This window comes from Xiphias gladius, chromosome 3, assembly GCF_016859285.1.
Source record: "Xiphias gladius isolate SHS-SW01 ecotype Sanya breed wild chromosome 3, ASM1685928v1, whole genome shotgun sequence".
Taxonomy (NCBI): domain Eukaryota; kingdom Metazoa; phylum Chordata; class Actinopteri; order Istiophoriformes; family Xiphiidae; genus Xiphias; species Xiphias gladius.
In genome coordinates, this window is record NC_053402.1 from 14,271,683 (window position 1) to 14,288,260 (window position 16,578).

Sequence of the window (16,578 nt, forward strand, 5' to 3'; positions counted from 1 at the left end):
AGCATCCCAAAAGATGACAAAACATTTACAATGGGTCCTAGGATTTGATTTAATATCACAGAACGGTGCCATCTCATTACTCATCCGAATATGGCGCTTAGACTCTTGTCCAAGCACCACGCACACACAGATGAAGTTGAGGAGTGACAGCTGTCATGCGCTGAACATTTGGTTGCCAGTGCAAGTGGTATGTAATGTACAGATCAAAATGTTGATTTTCTACATAGCTGCAGTGAAAACCGCACGATCAGGAGATGTCTCTTAAGTCATCAGATATGTTCTCACATAAAGTAAAAGGAAGAGGAAGATAACTGCAGTACGTGATAGATTTCCTGCAGAAGCATAGGGCTACAAAAGGAACCAGGAAACCAAGTCTCAATTTTCAAATTCAAAGTTCAAGTTAAAATTATCATAAATGTGGCCAGACAAATCCAGCAACGGCAGTTCTGGGATGCCAGAAAACACTAGTGAGTCTTTTGAAGATGCATTGTGCCTATTTCAATAAAACATCTGTGGTGGCATATGCCCAATAAACTGAGTTTATTGATAAACTCAGTTTATCAAGTCCTGGCACTTCTAGCTGGTGCTGCCTGTTTGACAGATCTGTAATGACGCAGACTGATGAGATCCATTCACGATTTCTGGGTTAGTGCTTCATTCATTTTACCATTTCTAAAACAGAATTCTGCAGGAATGCACGACTGTGGCAAAAGGACTTCAACAATAAGTCCTGTGTATTAGAAATTCATTCTTTGTTCACCACTGTTTCAATGCCATCCATTCGCCATAATCTCCTACAATAGGCTTTTGTATTAACAAGAAACTTATTGCCTAATTACGGATATTCCTTTGTAAACTAAACAGCTATGTATGCTGCAAATTTACAGTAAATAATAGTCACACACTTATTAACAAATAGCAACTATCTGTTAAAAGACAGTCCAGTTGGAATAATTGAAAAACTGTGCTAAGGGGTCACATGAATGTTGCCTTTTTACACTGTAGCGTGCCAAAAATTAAGGTTAACTTCTCAGCAATTACACACTGAGCTGTGAGAAGATGAGAACACCCATCTGAAGCCATTGTTGTAAAGATCAAAGGCATCATTACCATGCATAAATAGGCAGGATGAAAGGGAGCGAGATGCCTGTTATTTTCCCATTCACAACGTCAGCTGGGGCCCAGAGGCATATTATTATATCGAAACAAAAGTTAAAAACAAACTAGTCAGACTGATGATTTAGTGTGCTCTCAAGTGTGCTTGTGATGTGCATGTGTTTGTGTGTGTGTATAGGCAAGAGACACTAAATAGAAAGAACGAAAGAACGAAAGAAAGAAAGAAAGAAAGAAAAAAAGGGTTAGAAGCATGCATGTAGAGGAAGACTGCAAATAAAACATAACATCAAAGAACTGTGAAAGTGGATGATGGAGAAACCGAGCCAGAGAAAAGAGATTTTCCTGATAAGATTGTGAGAGCTGTATGAAATGGATCCTGTGCAGATATGAAATGAGGTTAGGTCTGGCAAAAGGGGAGAAAGAATACCCCCTAGTCTAGTTTCCACACAAAAAAACCTGAACGTATTAGAGCACAGAGGGGATAAACTTTGTGAATAAAGGTGCTCATTGAAGACAGGATAGGCTAACAATCCTCTACTGTTGCCTAGGTTACCACCCCTAGTGGGCGACGAGTGCTGACGAAAATGGCTCCAAGAGATGAGGGAGAAACACACACAAACATGGAGAGTGAAGTACAGGAGAAAATGTGATGACAAAGGTGTATTTTGTTCTATTTTCTGTTATTTCTTTGGTTGAGAAGCTGCCTCCTCTGTGAGCCTGCCAGAGTTAGAGACAAGATCTGACACCTGGGTTCAATTCGAATTCTTAAAATTCAGGATGTTGTTTTGCATTTAAAATTTGTCATCCTCTACCTGATTTTTTTTTTTTCTTTTTTCGCTCTGAGAAACAAAAGATATTAAGACATTAAGATAAATATTTTGAGTAACAGAATCATAAAGCTTTAAATAAGATCTGCAGGCTGTAGTCCTAAATCCAGATTAAATGGTTATGGCTTGTTGAAACAAATATTGTCCTCAAAGTTACCCTGTGCAGGGGGAAAGGAGCACAATAAGCTCCTTAAATAACTGGGTCAACACAAAAACATACATGGCCTGTTTCAATTTCTCAAATGATTGACCTCACAACACAAGCACAGATTTGGATGGCTTGGCTTGAGAATAGTGTCAGCCAAACGTGGGCCTAAAAAGGGCTGAAAGCCTTGAGCTTTTTATTCCAACTGTTTGTATACACCAGGAGACATAACTGACCACCATGCAACAACATAATTGATCAAACCCACCTCCATAAGCAATATATTGGACGATTACTACCTTAAACGATACTGCTGTAATCCTGAACTTTGACCTACAGACGGGAGCAAAAGTAGCAATAATAACCTACTATTATACTGTCATTATGTGCTTGTGTACAAGCAGATTCATGGTGTAAGTGCAACACAGGAGCCTAAAACGGTGTTAATCAAGTGGCTGTTTTGGCAGACAAAGAATAAGTGTAATTTCATTCATTAAAAACACTGCACCAGGCCCTAGCAAAATAATTACAAGAACTTGTGTGCTTTTCTACACATCAGACTGGTAAAACAATTCCTCAAATATTCCAAGTGTATACAATGAAAACATTACTAGTTACTAGGACTTCTCTTGAAGCAAAACTCCAAACTCCATTTCCTATGGTTAATCAAAATAACATTCCCAGTCATGTAAACAGAAATGCTGTTAGTTTTGCAGTCATGTAAGCAGTGAGATTATTGACAATCTTTGATGTTTGCTGCAGCAGACGATTGAGGAGTGTCAACAAAAAAAATGTACACCTCCCAAAGAGCACAGGCGTCTGCAAATGTGGAAAACATGTCTGATTAAATGCTATATGTACGCAGCAGCAGTGATGATAGTGTGATACTGGCAGTGTAGCTGCTGCAGCACAAGCAGCAAGACTGAGCAGAGCTCAACAGCTTGCATACAGTACATCAACTTATTGCAAAGGATGTGATGGATATGCATTGCAGAGAGTGGAGCATGTCACATGCAAGACTACATTCCACCAATAACAGTGTATTCATCCTTCCCCACCAACTTATACAGATTGCAGTGGTGCATCTGGACACCAGAGCCCAGTTTCAGGAAAATAGAAGCCTGTACTATGTCTATTTACCTGTGCTAGTTATATCAATAATATAATAAATCGTCCAATATAATAAATAAATATTAGATCACTGTGCCAGAACATGAGCACATTTATGTAGAATTTAACCCTATTTTTCATACTGCACACTATGCATTTTCTTAACATAAATGGCGTTGATCACAACAGAAAATCTTTGAGTTCTAATTTAATACTGAGGTGGGATACACATGGGGAAGGTGTGCAGTGTAAGTCATTTTACAACATGAATCCCTCGCAACTTGCTACTGTATTGCTTCTGCTGAGCTCTATCACATCCATTAGTATTCATGCTGCCCCTCTGACTATGCAGCATTACAGTACCCACTAAACAGCAGCAGCAGCAGCTCCACTATCAATGCTGTGCTTAATTCAACGCTCTGTCTCCTTGACCGCAGAGCTCTGTGAGACCACTGCTCCAGATTCTGACAGCAGACAGATGCACACATATAATCGAGTCCAGGACACACAATAACAAAGAGAACAGCCTGACCTTGCCCTTAAGCTTCTTGTGCATTCTCTCCTAAAACCTAGGCTTAATATATTGCAGGTACAGGCTATTGTTGTAAACAAACATGTGATTGGTCTTCCTGGATAAATAAATGAACAAATATGATTTACTTGAACATACAGGGAAAGTAGTAACATGATGAAACCTTTTTTTTTTTTAGACTTTTGAGGACAAAACAAAAATTGTGGAGAATACCACTTTTCATTTTAAAAACTGATCAAATCAGATGACTATCACATGTAATCACACATACAAACACACACTCCAATGTAGCAAGGAGCATGACCCACCTCGAGGAATCAGAATGGTGAACTTGAGTCCTACTATATCTGATGTCTCTTCACAATTACTTCTCTTGTTGGAGACTTCTTTCCAAGGCCTAAATTCTCCTCAGGCCAACATAAACAGCCTACAGCTGTTCCTCATACACCTTTATGATCTATTTGCAACAGTAGTATAAGAGTAGAGCCCCTTGTTCAACCAAACAAATCTTGTGATCCACACATGAGCAAACTACCCATCTGCATCTTTGCTTGATCAAAGCCAAATACTGGGAAAGAACATCCTTTCAGGCTAAATCCTGAGACACCCTATTTTAAGGTTAATTTGCATTTTAGGCACAATAACAATTTACCTGTACACTGAGTCGACAGTTTATTAGGAACATCTAGCTGCAACTCATGCAGTCTAACACAACATTCCTGCAATAAATCTTCCATAAAGGTCATAAAGTTCAGTTTTCACTTAAACTGTGCTGAGGAGATGCTGATTCAACTGTATGATCATTTTGGAGGATGTAGGTTGTGGTGCTGTTGAACTGTATTGCATTATACCGACTTGTTCTGTAATGAATATAATAGGCAGTGGGGTGGACAAAATAAGAGAAACACCTGCCCATATGACATGATACAGTTCAACAGCACCAGAAAACTGCAGCCTCCAAAATGACCATAAAGTTGAATCAACACCTCTTTAACACAGTTTCAATTCAAACTGAACATTATAACCTTCATGAAGGGATGATTGTTGTATTAGACTGGATTAGTTTTAGCTGCCAACTGAGCGTATATCCTATGATACTTCATAAAAGGCTGAAATAAAACCCGACAAGCAAAGTTTGTTCATTTCTTTAAACCTACGGTATGGTGTGCCTCCTAGCAGATTCCAAGTTATTCAGCACAAAATGCATCTTATAAATACAGCAGGAGTCAACACAGTAACTTTCATTAAAACAATATAGCTTGCCGCTATATGAAGGTGCCAGCTAGAATGAACACATTAGGTGAAAAGAGACAAGACACATAAACACACTTACAGGCTGAGCAGTCAGGTTTTTTGTTGAACACAGGGAATGTGCTACAGAGTTTGCCCCTGTTCTAACCTGTTTTCTAGTTATGATCTTTCTTTTCCCTCTATTCACAAGGGCCTGCTCTCCTCTTTTCAGCTGTTATCTTTCAATGTACGCGTCTTCTCTTTTGTCTCTCTGCTCACAGCCAGACAGATAGAAGGACAGGCAGATACAAACAGTCTCTTCCCTGAGCCTGCAAACACGACACTGCCCTTTTATGAGTGCTCCTCTCACATTCCCTAATGGGTTCTCCCATTATTGGATGAAAAATGAAAGCTCTGTTATAACAGTTCGAGCACAGTCTGTTTTTTTAATACAGTGTCTGGCTGTGATGCTCTTTGTCTGCTCATATGTGATGGTTTTGCAAACATCAGTTGAGCAGATACAATGTATCAAATAAATAAAATATCTTTTCTGTACAGTGCATGGTACACATGAGATACCAGCACACTCGATGAGATTTCTATTTTTACACACACAAGTAACCCAAATAAAAAAACAGAATTCCAACTTATAAATGAGCTTCTGATAACCACTTTTAACTCTTATCATTTAAAGACTCTTTCATTCACATAGACTGTATTATGATAATATTAAAATCTGAAAACTGAGAAATCTGACAAGAAATCACTACTTGGCATACACTGCAATGAACATTTATGTCACCTATCGACAACTTCAAGCTCACCACATAAGAATTCACACTGAACAGAGCCCCACCTTACAAAAATAGACTCAAACTTAGAGACCTTAGTCATACAAACACAGAACTTTGTTATCACCAACCTTCTCCAGCTTTTCAAAATGCTCCCGCAGGAACTTCATAGGACGCTCAGGCTTCGCGATGCAGAGGTTCACAATGCACTCTTTGAGGATCTGCTGGATGTTGTGCTTCTGAACAAAAATTTCACAGCCCTTCAAACTCTCGTCTTCTTCCAGAGTGGTGGAGGAGGTGGCCATCTTATCTTTTATCTCTGTGGCGGTGGGAGAAAACAGGGTGGACCATGAGAGAAGGGGAGGGAAAGCAGAACGGAGACAAGGGGAGAACAGGGTAGCAGAAAATAAGAGGGTTGAAAATACAAAACAGAAGGGATGCGCAAAATGGTGAGTGCATACAGTATGATAAGCGGGGAGAAGGGGAGAGAATGAAAGAGCTATGGATGGTGGGAAGGAGGTAACTGAACATTTTACACCCTGTTGCCTATGTTTCCTGTAAAGACGTTCATGACATCAACTGTTGTCAGTTGGCAATACTCTAAGTAAGACATGACAGTATATGATAAAGGGGATTGTTGCAGGTATATGTTACCTTTCTTAATTGAAGAAGACAGATAACTTGTAAATACCAATAATAAAGTTGGTATATCACTTGTAGGGTTGGGCAATATGACAATATATACTCTGGGACAATGTAGAGTTTGCCACTGTTAATTGTTTACATCAATGTAGCTACCGATGTAATATCTCTGAGTGTATTACACCTATGAGGGTCATGCTTCAAAACAGTAAGCAGTACTGATTTATGACAATGTTGGATTTTTATGATTTTTGCATTGTTTTGATATCACACCTTGATTTGTCAGGTTTTAATTTGCATGATAAGCCAAATGCAGATATTCCTTCCTGATTAATTTATAAATAAACATTTTCTAGAGTAATTTTCCTAAAAAAAAAACTATATAACAATATACATCAATATATCATAATATACAACTACATATGACAAGATAGAGGCTTCTACTCATACTATCCACTCTTATTTGGTTGACATATTATTAGTAAAATTGTATCCCTGAAAAAAATCTGCATACCTTCTACCTGTGTCTTCAAATGTGGGCAGGTAAAAAGAGAGTTATGGTTAATGTAAAAGGGGCATAAACAGTATTGAACATGTTAATTTAATAAGGTACACACCTCATGCTAAATCAATGAATTACTAATGCCTGACCACGAATGCCTTTGTATGTTTCTTTGTGGATGAAGATGACTGAACATGAACGTTTTGTAAACTGGTGCTTTTCAGGGATATAATGCTATTTGTGAAAGTAAACACTTAAGCATGTGGAAGCAAAGAAAATTATGTAACAGAGTATGCCAACTGACAACAGCTACGATTATGTCAGACTACAGTTATGTCAAATAACATGGCAGTATGTCACACTACAAGCCAGGAAGCCGAGCAGGTGTAGCTAACTGAAAGATGCACCCTGTATCACTTCCTCAATGTGAAATAGCTACTACGGTATGGTTGTTACTGCATAAAAAAAATCACAATGGGTTATTATTTTAGAGCATGGCAAATTCCGAGTGTAGTTTCTTCCCAGCAAATAGTAAAGCAGTGGCCACATATGACAATTTAGCCATGTATACTATGGAGCTAGTGATGACACTGAGCACCTGTTCAGTAGCATTCAATACACAGCTAACCCAGCTAGCTTTGCTAACCTTACAATGACAACCAAACCACAAAGAAGTGGAACTACTGCGACTGCCGCGGCGTGAACGGTATCAAGGGCCAGGTCTAAACCGCTGCTTGGTGTTCAGAACAACACGGTCCAGTCGGCGCTCTCGCTGGCGTCCCTACCGTTATTTGTGGAGGATGCTCAGTGAGAAAACACCCCGCGGGTGGTGGGAGATAGGTGAGGTGTCGTTTGCTAGCCGGTACGATGGTGCTGCCGCTGCCGCTGCCGCCTCTGTGCCTCTCCGCTACCACGGCTCGCTCTGCGTCAGTCCCGATGACGTCAATCTGTCATCTCCTCCACCGCAGCGGCAGCGAGCACGCGCCAGCCCGTTTGCAGGTAGAAAAATCTTTAAAGGAAACCCGCACCCTTTGTGGGGGGATTTCAGGTAAAGTGGGACAGTCTCTATAACAGCTTATCCAGTCCAACTAAACAGGTGTTGTTGTTGTTGTTGTTGCTGTTTTTTGTTCATTTAAATAGGTCCTCAACAACATGCCTAAAATAACCAAAATTGCATTCATACATTCATTTAGCCGATTCATAGTATTCACTTGTCAAGCATACTGCTACTATAACTGCTTGTTTGCAGGTAAAACTCTTTGAGGGAAACATCCGACCGAAAACGAAGTGGGGTGTAGGCTATTTCTGTAATACTGAACGGGTTTTATTTGTGGATTTGTGGATAGACTCTGTGCACATGTCATTTGGAGAGAAACCCTGCAACTGACATCTTCGACCAGCCCAAAGGTCTGACCATATACCGAAAGAACGCTCACCAAAAATGTTTAATCCTGAGAATTTTTCGTATTTCATCCATTCAGTTGTTACACTGTATTGTTTCCCAGTTTCATTTTACAACATGAAATTGTATTTTTTTTTAAGTCTTCTGTACACTTTAAGTCTTCTGTTTGATTAGTATATAGGGAATCCTTTTTTTATTTTTTATTTTGATGACTTAAAAGTTGCCAAGTTTAAATATTTTGAGTCTAGAAAAACTGGAATGAGCTCATTGAATATGTACCATTTGTGATTTTTGTAACTGTCCTCCAGGACACTAAAACCCAGAAACTTCCAGAAAAAAATATTAACAACATGACCTAAGTCAGTGTCCTCAATTGAAGCTACAGCCCTGATGTAAAATATTGAATTTCTGATGTCCCCAAATCCCAATCCATCATGGGTACATTCACTAAGATAGTAGAATGTTTCTGATTCACATCTGTGAGTCCTACCTTCACATAAAACTGGGTTTAACATCTCAGCTATCAACCTCCCTAAATCCACAAATTCAGGTGTTATTTTAATGTTAGTGGACCTACCCCACAAGTGCCACCTGACACCAGGATATATTTCAATCTTGATGTCCTAGAATAACAGTTGACTTTGTTGATACACTATGACTTTACTGTGCAATATAGCTGAAATAGCATGATGCAGATTTTGTATTAGGGAGGATTTTGAGTTGAGTGTTTGACAAGACATGCATTTTGCTTTAGTCCTGTGTAGCCAGACAATGCACTGAGCCAAAATCAGCTGTTGGCACCTATTGGTTCCCCATTCTTCAGAGCCACTGAGACCAACCAGTACTCGTATCCTAGAATAACCTACTGCTAGCCCCCAGGTTTGCCATGTGTCATGTAGTCTCTGTGAATTTGATTAAATGCAAATCTTCTAAAAGTTTGGGAACGTGCACATTTAACCACAATATCAACTGAAATAACAAAAGTCTTAAACCTAGAATTTTATACAACTAGATTTTGGCCCAATAAGGCTACAAGAAATGGCCCCTAGCTATGCACAATCTTCCTTAATGTCTTTCATTTCAGCAGAAATTATATTACAAATTGTTTTTAATTGTTTTTTTAGGGGACTGGGGCACTTGGCAATTGACTAAGTGGATAAAAAAGACTGCTTTATAAGAAATTACCATAATAATCCTATAATGGTGTGTATGGTGCACTCAGAAGCAAGTTTATGTAGCTGTAGCTATAATTATTTTAATTGTAATTGGGATTAGGCAATTTTATATGAAACTATGAATTTTGTGTTATTTGCGTGGTGACACCACGTCGTTTCACTTATGTTTTTCCAACATGAATGAGATCATTTAGACTTAAAGTCAAGTCAAATCGATTTATTTACAGAGCACATTTAAAAGGAACAAACGTTGACCAAAGTGTTTTAAAGACAACACATAGAAAAGATCAAATAAAAACACAGTCATAAATTATAGAATATAAGTAAATTTAGACATAAAGACAACAGCACTTCCTGAAAGGTTGTGTTTGTGAATACGAATAAAGTTTGAGTTTTTGAATCGGCAGGTGTCGTAAAGCGGCCAGTTGTTTGTCGCGCAGCTGCTGGTTGCCATAACGACAGTCAAGATGGCAGCGATGGAGGCTGTAGACGAGCATGCTGCCTCTGAAGTTTTGAGAGGACTTGCCCGACATTTAAACTGTCTAAACGAAGACCACAAGGCGACAAGAAAGAGGGCTCTGGAGCAAATCAAGAGAGAGACTGTAGATAAAGGACTTTCCAGTAGCGTCTTACAGGAGGTTTTCTCTGCCCTCCTCAAGCCGCTATTAAAATGCCTGTCAGATCCGATGGAAAGATGCAGAGAAACTGCAATAGCGGTGATAACAGAGTTTATTCGTTGTGTCCCCAAACCGGAGGAGTCGCTGCCTTATCTCATCCCTTGCCTGGCTCAGAGACTCGGGGAGAAAGAGATCCTGGAACCGGCGGAGGAGCTTAGGCTGTCGGCCGTGGGAATGTTGACCCTGACGGTGGAGGTGTGCGGGAAGCATCTGGCGCCGTATCTGAACGAAATGATCAACATACTGCAGAGAACCATCGTCGACCCTTTCCCAGATGTCAAGAGAGAGAGCTGCAAATGCACAGTAAAGTTTGCGAAGTGTGTGCCAGGTTGGTGAAGCGCTTTGTGTTCATAGCCTGTTGCCATGGTTTCGAGGCACGCAGAAACCGAGTGTCTAAACTAAAGCACTAAGCCCCGAGAGGCTGTGGTTTATATAGTGATTTTAGAGCAGTCGGGTGGCGTTATCCGGTCCATCTCATTCCCGTTTAGCCCGAACAGTAAATCGAAATTCACAACAAAGTCTGACATTTTGAAGCGGTTTGTTTGGCGCAGTAATACAGGTGTAATGCGGTCACAGGTGTGTGTTTATTTCACAGCGGCTTCGAACGCGGCTCAGCCAATCATAAGCAAGATCAGGAACTATCCGTTTTATTATAAATGCTTGAATTCTAGTTATCAGTAGAATCCACCGGCCCAACATTACCCCGTAAAAAATAAATATTATCGATGAATCTGTCTTTTTTTTTTTTTTCAGCTAATCATTTATTCTAGTGATTCTCAACCTTTTGGGCTTGCGTGACCCTTAAAACAAAGATCAACATCAACTTCAGACCCATTGTCACCAGTTGCAAATGGTGCCTGAAGAGGTAAAATGATCCATTAATACACTAGTAAAAAGGAGGAATGTCTTGCAACCCCTCAGATGGACTAAACACTGCTTTATTCTGTTTAGTTCTGTTTCGCTTGCCTGAGATAGTGGTTCTAAAGTTGAGGGGCCCTGCTTAAGATGGCCCGGTTTCTCCTAATTCTTCTTTTTGGACAGCATGGACAGTCAGATGAATACACAAACTGGTGTCACTTGGCAAGAGATTGACGACACAATCTCTTGCCAATCGAAAATTCACAATAATCAGTACAGTACAGGACTCTACTTCAGCCTTTAAAATCACAAAAACTAAGCAATATCATAATTTTAAGGTAACCAAAATCCCAGGATATATCCAGTCTCATATTAAAATATTGATACTATATAAATGTTTCAACCTGCTCTACGGTAACTGAATTGAATGGACTGAAGTGCATTTCACCTTTTGCTTCTCAGAGCACTTTTACATGCAGGCTGAGAGTCTGGTCAAGCCTCTCATGCAGACGATTGCTCATCAGCACTCCCGAGTACGAGTGTCTGTCATCGAAGCCACCAGGGCCGTCATTCAGCATGGCACTGGGAAAAACGTGGATGACGTACTCTCTCACCTGGCACAGAGACTATTTGACGACTCACCACAGGTTCAGTTTTTTGCAAATAATCCACTGTTAGAACTCCCACCATGTGTCCTTACATGTACAGCTTATGAAGTTAGTTGCCCCCAGGGCTCACGCTCATATTCAACATCAAAGCTTGCAATCTCAGGTTTGGGTAAACCAGTACTTTACCTCCACAGGTGAAACAAGCATATGCTAAATTTTTTCTCTTGCTGTCTTTGCTGTCTTGTGGCCCAGGTGAGAAAAGCTGTGACTGCAGCTGTTGGCGATTGGCTACTCCACATGAGAGACAGATACTCTTATTTCCACAAGCTCATCCCACTCCTGCTGAGCAGCATCAATGATGAAATCCCAGAAATAAGGTAATATACTGGACACTGTCCTACGTTCCGCTTTACTTCATAATCTAACATGCCACACTAGTATGTCACATAGTATTCTTCAAGTTCAGGTCAGGGGGAGTTTGATCATTTAAATATTTGTAACATATGGGAAATACAGTGCATAATATTGACAACTTTGACAATGTTGATGATTGGGAAGATAATGTATGTCTCCACTCCCCTCCTGCAGACTTTTAGCAGCTGATTTATGGAGACAGGTAGGCGCACAGTGGGAGAAGGAGAATGAGGACGACATCAAGGACAAGATGGACTTCCTCTTCGCCCCACCTCCCTTCTACCCACCAGGAGGTCAGTCACAGCTGACAAAGCAACAGCTTCTTCCTCGCTCTCCGCCTTTTTGAATTTAGATAGTAATAGACGGTAATTCGGTAGAGAGTTGGATTGAATCCAAATTTAACAGAATGAATGATGAAGAACTCTGACCATCAATAATAGCCCTGTTACTTAGATTTTACATTTGCATATTTATTAATGTATAGTTCTAAGAGTTTTTCTTATATTTTGAGATCTACAGATATTTACCAAAAGGGTAAGATTTATTTACTCTCTGTTCCTTGGCTTATCCTTCCCAGTTATGTGAACTGGGTATCACACTGTAAACTGGGTCTGTTGCAGAGAGAGGTCTTATTAATATACTGTGTGACTTGCTGGCATCAGCGAAATCCAACTCTATTCCATGTGCATGGAGAGACAGGGGATCAGACAGCTGTGCCGTTCAGTTTTTGTTCTTATCTAAACTCAAGGCCCTAGAGTTGTCCTCATGTTTCTTCAGTAGCATATCGGTCTTTTGCTTTAAGGTCTTAAAAAGTTTTAAATATGTCATGCATAAATTGATTACATTTGTGTACAACCTCTGGCTACTCAGCATGATCTGTATGAGACGTTAAAGGGGAGAAATCCAACCTCACAAAGTATCCAGTTAAATTCATTTTGGCAAGCTGACAAGACGCTGAAAGGGAAATCCGCCAGTATTCTAGGGTAACAGGCATTTATCTGAACTGTACTCATCCAAATAGGATTGCCCAGGTATCATCCCACTCATTTTCTGTTTAAGATGCCTGTTAGTAGCACAATGAGGCATAGGTTTAAAGAGAAGAACCATTGTAGTCATTGTGAGGTTTGGTAGCATGTAAAGAGGAAGTTTGCAGCAGAAGGCTTGCTTTACAAAAAAGTGACCCGAGCATCATACACAAATTCTACAACAGTCAGGGGTGTTGGAGCAGGACGAGGAGCTAGCATTGAGAGACTACTCCCACCACCTAATGCTATTGTTAGCATCCATTGTTGCCATTTTTCAACACAGCAGTGAGGAAAAAACTGTATGCTGAGCCTGTGTGATGGAAGGACTAGACTGTCTAAACAGACCTGGTGTTTACCTGTTGAATTAACCTAAGCAGGAAAATCCTTGGGATCCAGCCTAAGCTTAGACTATAAGGTCAGACTTTCTTACATCCTGTAAGATGATCTTTTTGGCTCTTTGAGCCAAAAGTTTCCAAAGGCATCGGCTTCAGTGGTCTCTCCCCATGCATAATAAAATAGCTGTCACACCAGTTAAATGCAGATGTAAATTTTGAGTATAGATGCAATCACCTATACCTTGCTGCATTAAATGGTGTCTCTGTATTACAGCTGTCCGAGGTTATTACATACAGTAAAAAAAATTATGCTTCGTATGACAGCGTAGTTTTCAGGGCAGGCACTGGCTTGGAAAGATAAGTTTCTGCCTTGGAGCTAGGAATGAGTGTGAACCTGAACATGGTCACCACGGCTTGCCTGTGGCGCTGTGTGTGTGTGTGTGTGTGTGTGTGTGTGTGTGTGTGTGTGTGTGTGTGTGTGTGTGTGTGTGTGTGTGTGTGTGTGTGTGTGTGTGTGTGTGTGTGTGTGTGTGTGTGTGTGTGTGTGTGTGTGTGTGTCAGGGGTTGTGTTCTTAGTCCCTGGATTTCTGTTAAAGCTCATATACGTGTCCTACCGCTACACATGTGAATTGTGGATGAATACGGGCTGTGCCTAGGGATAAGAAAGGAAAGGAAGAGGCTCTCTCTCCCTCTTTGTCTTTCTCTTTCTTGCCATCATAAATCTGCCGGGCCTCCCAGTGTGAAGAGGTCACTGTCAGACATTGAAAGACGACCAAAAAGGGGCTTGTTTTGTCTTGTCCTGGTGTGTTTCTCTGATTTATCACTGTCCTCCTATAGTCCCCTCTTCCTCTCTCATTAGTGTGCCTTTTAGGAGAAGAAGAATAAGGTGGGACAGAGAAAGAAAAAGAGGGAGAGAGGAGGGGGAGAGAGGGATGAAGGATTTCAAATGTAGTTTGAGAATGCGTTTCACTTGCTCTGACAAGTCCCTTGTGGTGAAATCTTAGTTGTAAAAAGTTATAGATAGAAGATGTGATAAGGTGGAGTGCAGTCAACAGACAATTGAAAAACCTGTGAATCACTGATATTTAGTGACCTGTAAATGCTGTTTCTTAGTGTTCAGATTTATTTAATTACAATATGCATGGATTACAATATTCCAAAAGTTCTCATAAAAGACAGATAAATAAACCACACCTAACTGATGTAATGCAGCCAGAAAATATGTTGCATTTTGAGCTTTCATAAAATGTAATGAAAACAACTTGCCCATGTCTTGGAGGTTGTTCACAGTCATTCTGGAAAATCAAAGTAATTCACTAACTAAAGAAGATGTAGACACAGATGAAGCAGAGAGAGAAAATGAGTTCTTCATTTAAAAAAAAAAAAAAGTTAAATTAATAATTAACGAATGTTCTGAACAACACAAACTGATATCTAACAGTAGACGAGTATGCAAGGGTGAATGTTCTTCATTTTCTCCTCCAGTGGAGCGTCCAGGGCTGGGCTGCAGAGAGTTGGTGATGAGAAACCTGGGCAGGCTCGTGCCAGCCATCACCCACGACATAACCGACTGGCTGGTGCCCACACGGGTCAGGACCTCTCAGTTGCTTTCTGTGCTGCTGCTCCACGCCGAGGACCACAGCACCCAGCATCTGCCGTCTGTCCTGGCCACTCTCTACCGGGCCTGCACCGACACAGAGAGGGACGTGGTCAGCAATGTGGGTTTGAGGAGAGTGTGGGGAGAGTGCGTGACTTTCAGTTTTAAAAAGTAAAGACAAAGTAAACTTGGTATGCATGGTGCACAGTAAAAAATGCCTAATTTAATGTTCTAATTTAACAACCTATCTGCACTGGGAATAAATAAATCCCACTCATCAGATTAGCAAAATGTTTTACATCATACTGTATTTCCTTTTTTGGAAGATCAAATGTGGCATTTAGTAATTCTCGACCTCTTCACAGACCCAGTAGACTTGTCTTGTGATGTTTCAATTATTACCAGACTGGATGATTTCAGGACACATCTGTTGAGCTTTGAGTCTTCTAGTGGCATATGAGGTTCTCACTGTTCCTCAATTTAAGATGGACCAGGCAGGGCTCATGGACTTGGGATGCACCTGTTTACGTAGGATTGTGTAGATAATTGTTGTGCAGCAGATTAAAAGCGGACTTCCTGTTGTTCTTGTCCTCCTTTACACTCATCCTCTTTCTCTCTACACCTACATCCAGTGCCTGGCAGCTGCTAAACTGTTGGGGACCTTTGTCCCTCCTGCTGTCTTCCTCAAGCTGCTCCTGGATCATGTGACAACCCCCTACTCTTCCTCCCACCCCTGGGCCCCCCTCATGGTATTGGCTGCGGTGCTGGCTGGCTGCTCCAAAGCCCACCTTAAACCACATCTCGCACAGATCGCCAACACACTGGCCGAACCCGACGTCTGCCAGGAATATCAACAGGTCAGCAAAGGGAAGCTTGGGTTTGGTTGTGGTTGACCAGTTTTTAACTAATTTACCTGAGAATGACTGTTCTTTGCCAGTATATTGCTCATTCACACCCAGTACAACCACATCCTTCTACTGTCATTAACTGAGTCGCTCCAAAAGCATAGTAGCATATGTGGAGTTTACTGTGGAAGGGGAAAGAGTTACTGTTTATAATATCAAAACATAAAAATCAGACTTGTTTTGATGACAGGTTTGCCAGGGTTTCTCTGCCCTCATTGGTTGCCATGTCTTAACCCCCCCCCCAATCTGTGTGCACCAGCTGTTTCTCTTCCAGTCTTGTTAGGTGATCTTGGCAGTGTCATAGAAGGTCATTTTCTACTCTCTCTGTGTACCTTAGTGCTCTTATTTTTGGCAGTGACAGTGCAGCAGTCAAACTGTATATTTCTTGCCTAATTTGTCCCTTATGGAAATAGGTTTCGTGATAAGATGCCACATCTCTTAAAGGGGCTTTAGTTGAAGAGTTTCATGAGTTTTCAATAGCACTACTGTACACAGTGAGTTCAGTGGGTTCGCTGTTGAGTAATTCTCCAAAATGCCGACCCTGTTAAAGTGACAGTCCGGCCACACAGTGTTTTTCAAATCTAACATTACAAGCCTATGATCAAAACCTCTCTGCTCACACGCAACTGTGAAATGTGGTCCCAAAACGTTCAATGTCTCTTTATTTTTTTTATTTTTTTTACATAG

General features: G+C 40.7%; 2 protein-coding genes across 3 annotated transcripts in view; one reads left to right on the forward strand and one right to left on the reverse strand.

Moving 5' to 3' along the window:
- Window positions 1–7,857, reverse strand: part of prkar1b (protein kinase, cAMP-dependent, regulatory, type I, beta) — a 66,222-nt gene extending 58,365 nt beyond the window's left edge. Inside the window, exons 1-2 of the mRNA XM_040124209.1 lie at window positions 7,681–7,857; window positions 5,883–6,070 (exon numbers count right to left, since the gene is read on the reverse strand). Of these exons, the coding sequence (XP_039980143.1) occupies window positions 5,883–6,056 (174 nt within the window). The 5' untranslated portion in view covers window positions 6,057–6,070; window positions 7,681–7,857. The remainder of the gene's footprint in view (window positions 1–5,882; window positions 6,071–7,680) is intronic.
- A 2,071-nt stretch (window positions 7,858–9,928) lies between these two features.
- Window positions 9,929–16,578, forward strand: part of LOC120788494 (dynein assembly factor 5, axonemal-like) — a 28,788-nt gene continuing 22,138 nt past the window's right edge. For both annotated transcript variants that reach the window (XR_005707239.1, XM_040124373.1), the window contains exons 1-6: window positions 9,929–10,477; window positions 11,470–11,654; window positions 11,868–11,992; window positions 12,204–12,322; window positions 14,875–15,107; window positions 15,619–15,843. Coding sequence is in view for 1 of the 2 variants with exons in the window: in XM_040124373.1 (XP_039980307.1) it covers window positions 9,940–10,477; window positions 11,470–11,654; window positions 11,868–11,992; window positions 12,204–12,322; window positions 14,875–15,107; window positions 15,619–15,843 (1,425 nt within the window). In the remaining variant the exon portion in view is untranslated. The remainder of the gene's footprint in view (window positions 10,478–11,469; window positions 11,655–11,867; window positions 11,993–12,203; window positions 12,323–14,874; window positions 15,108–15,618; window positions 15,844–16,578) is intronic.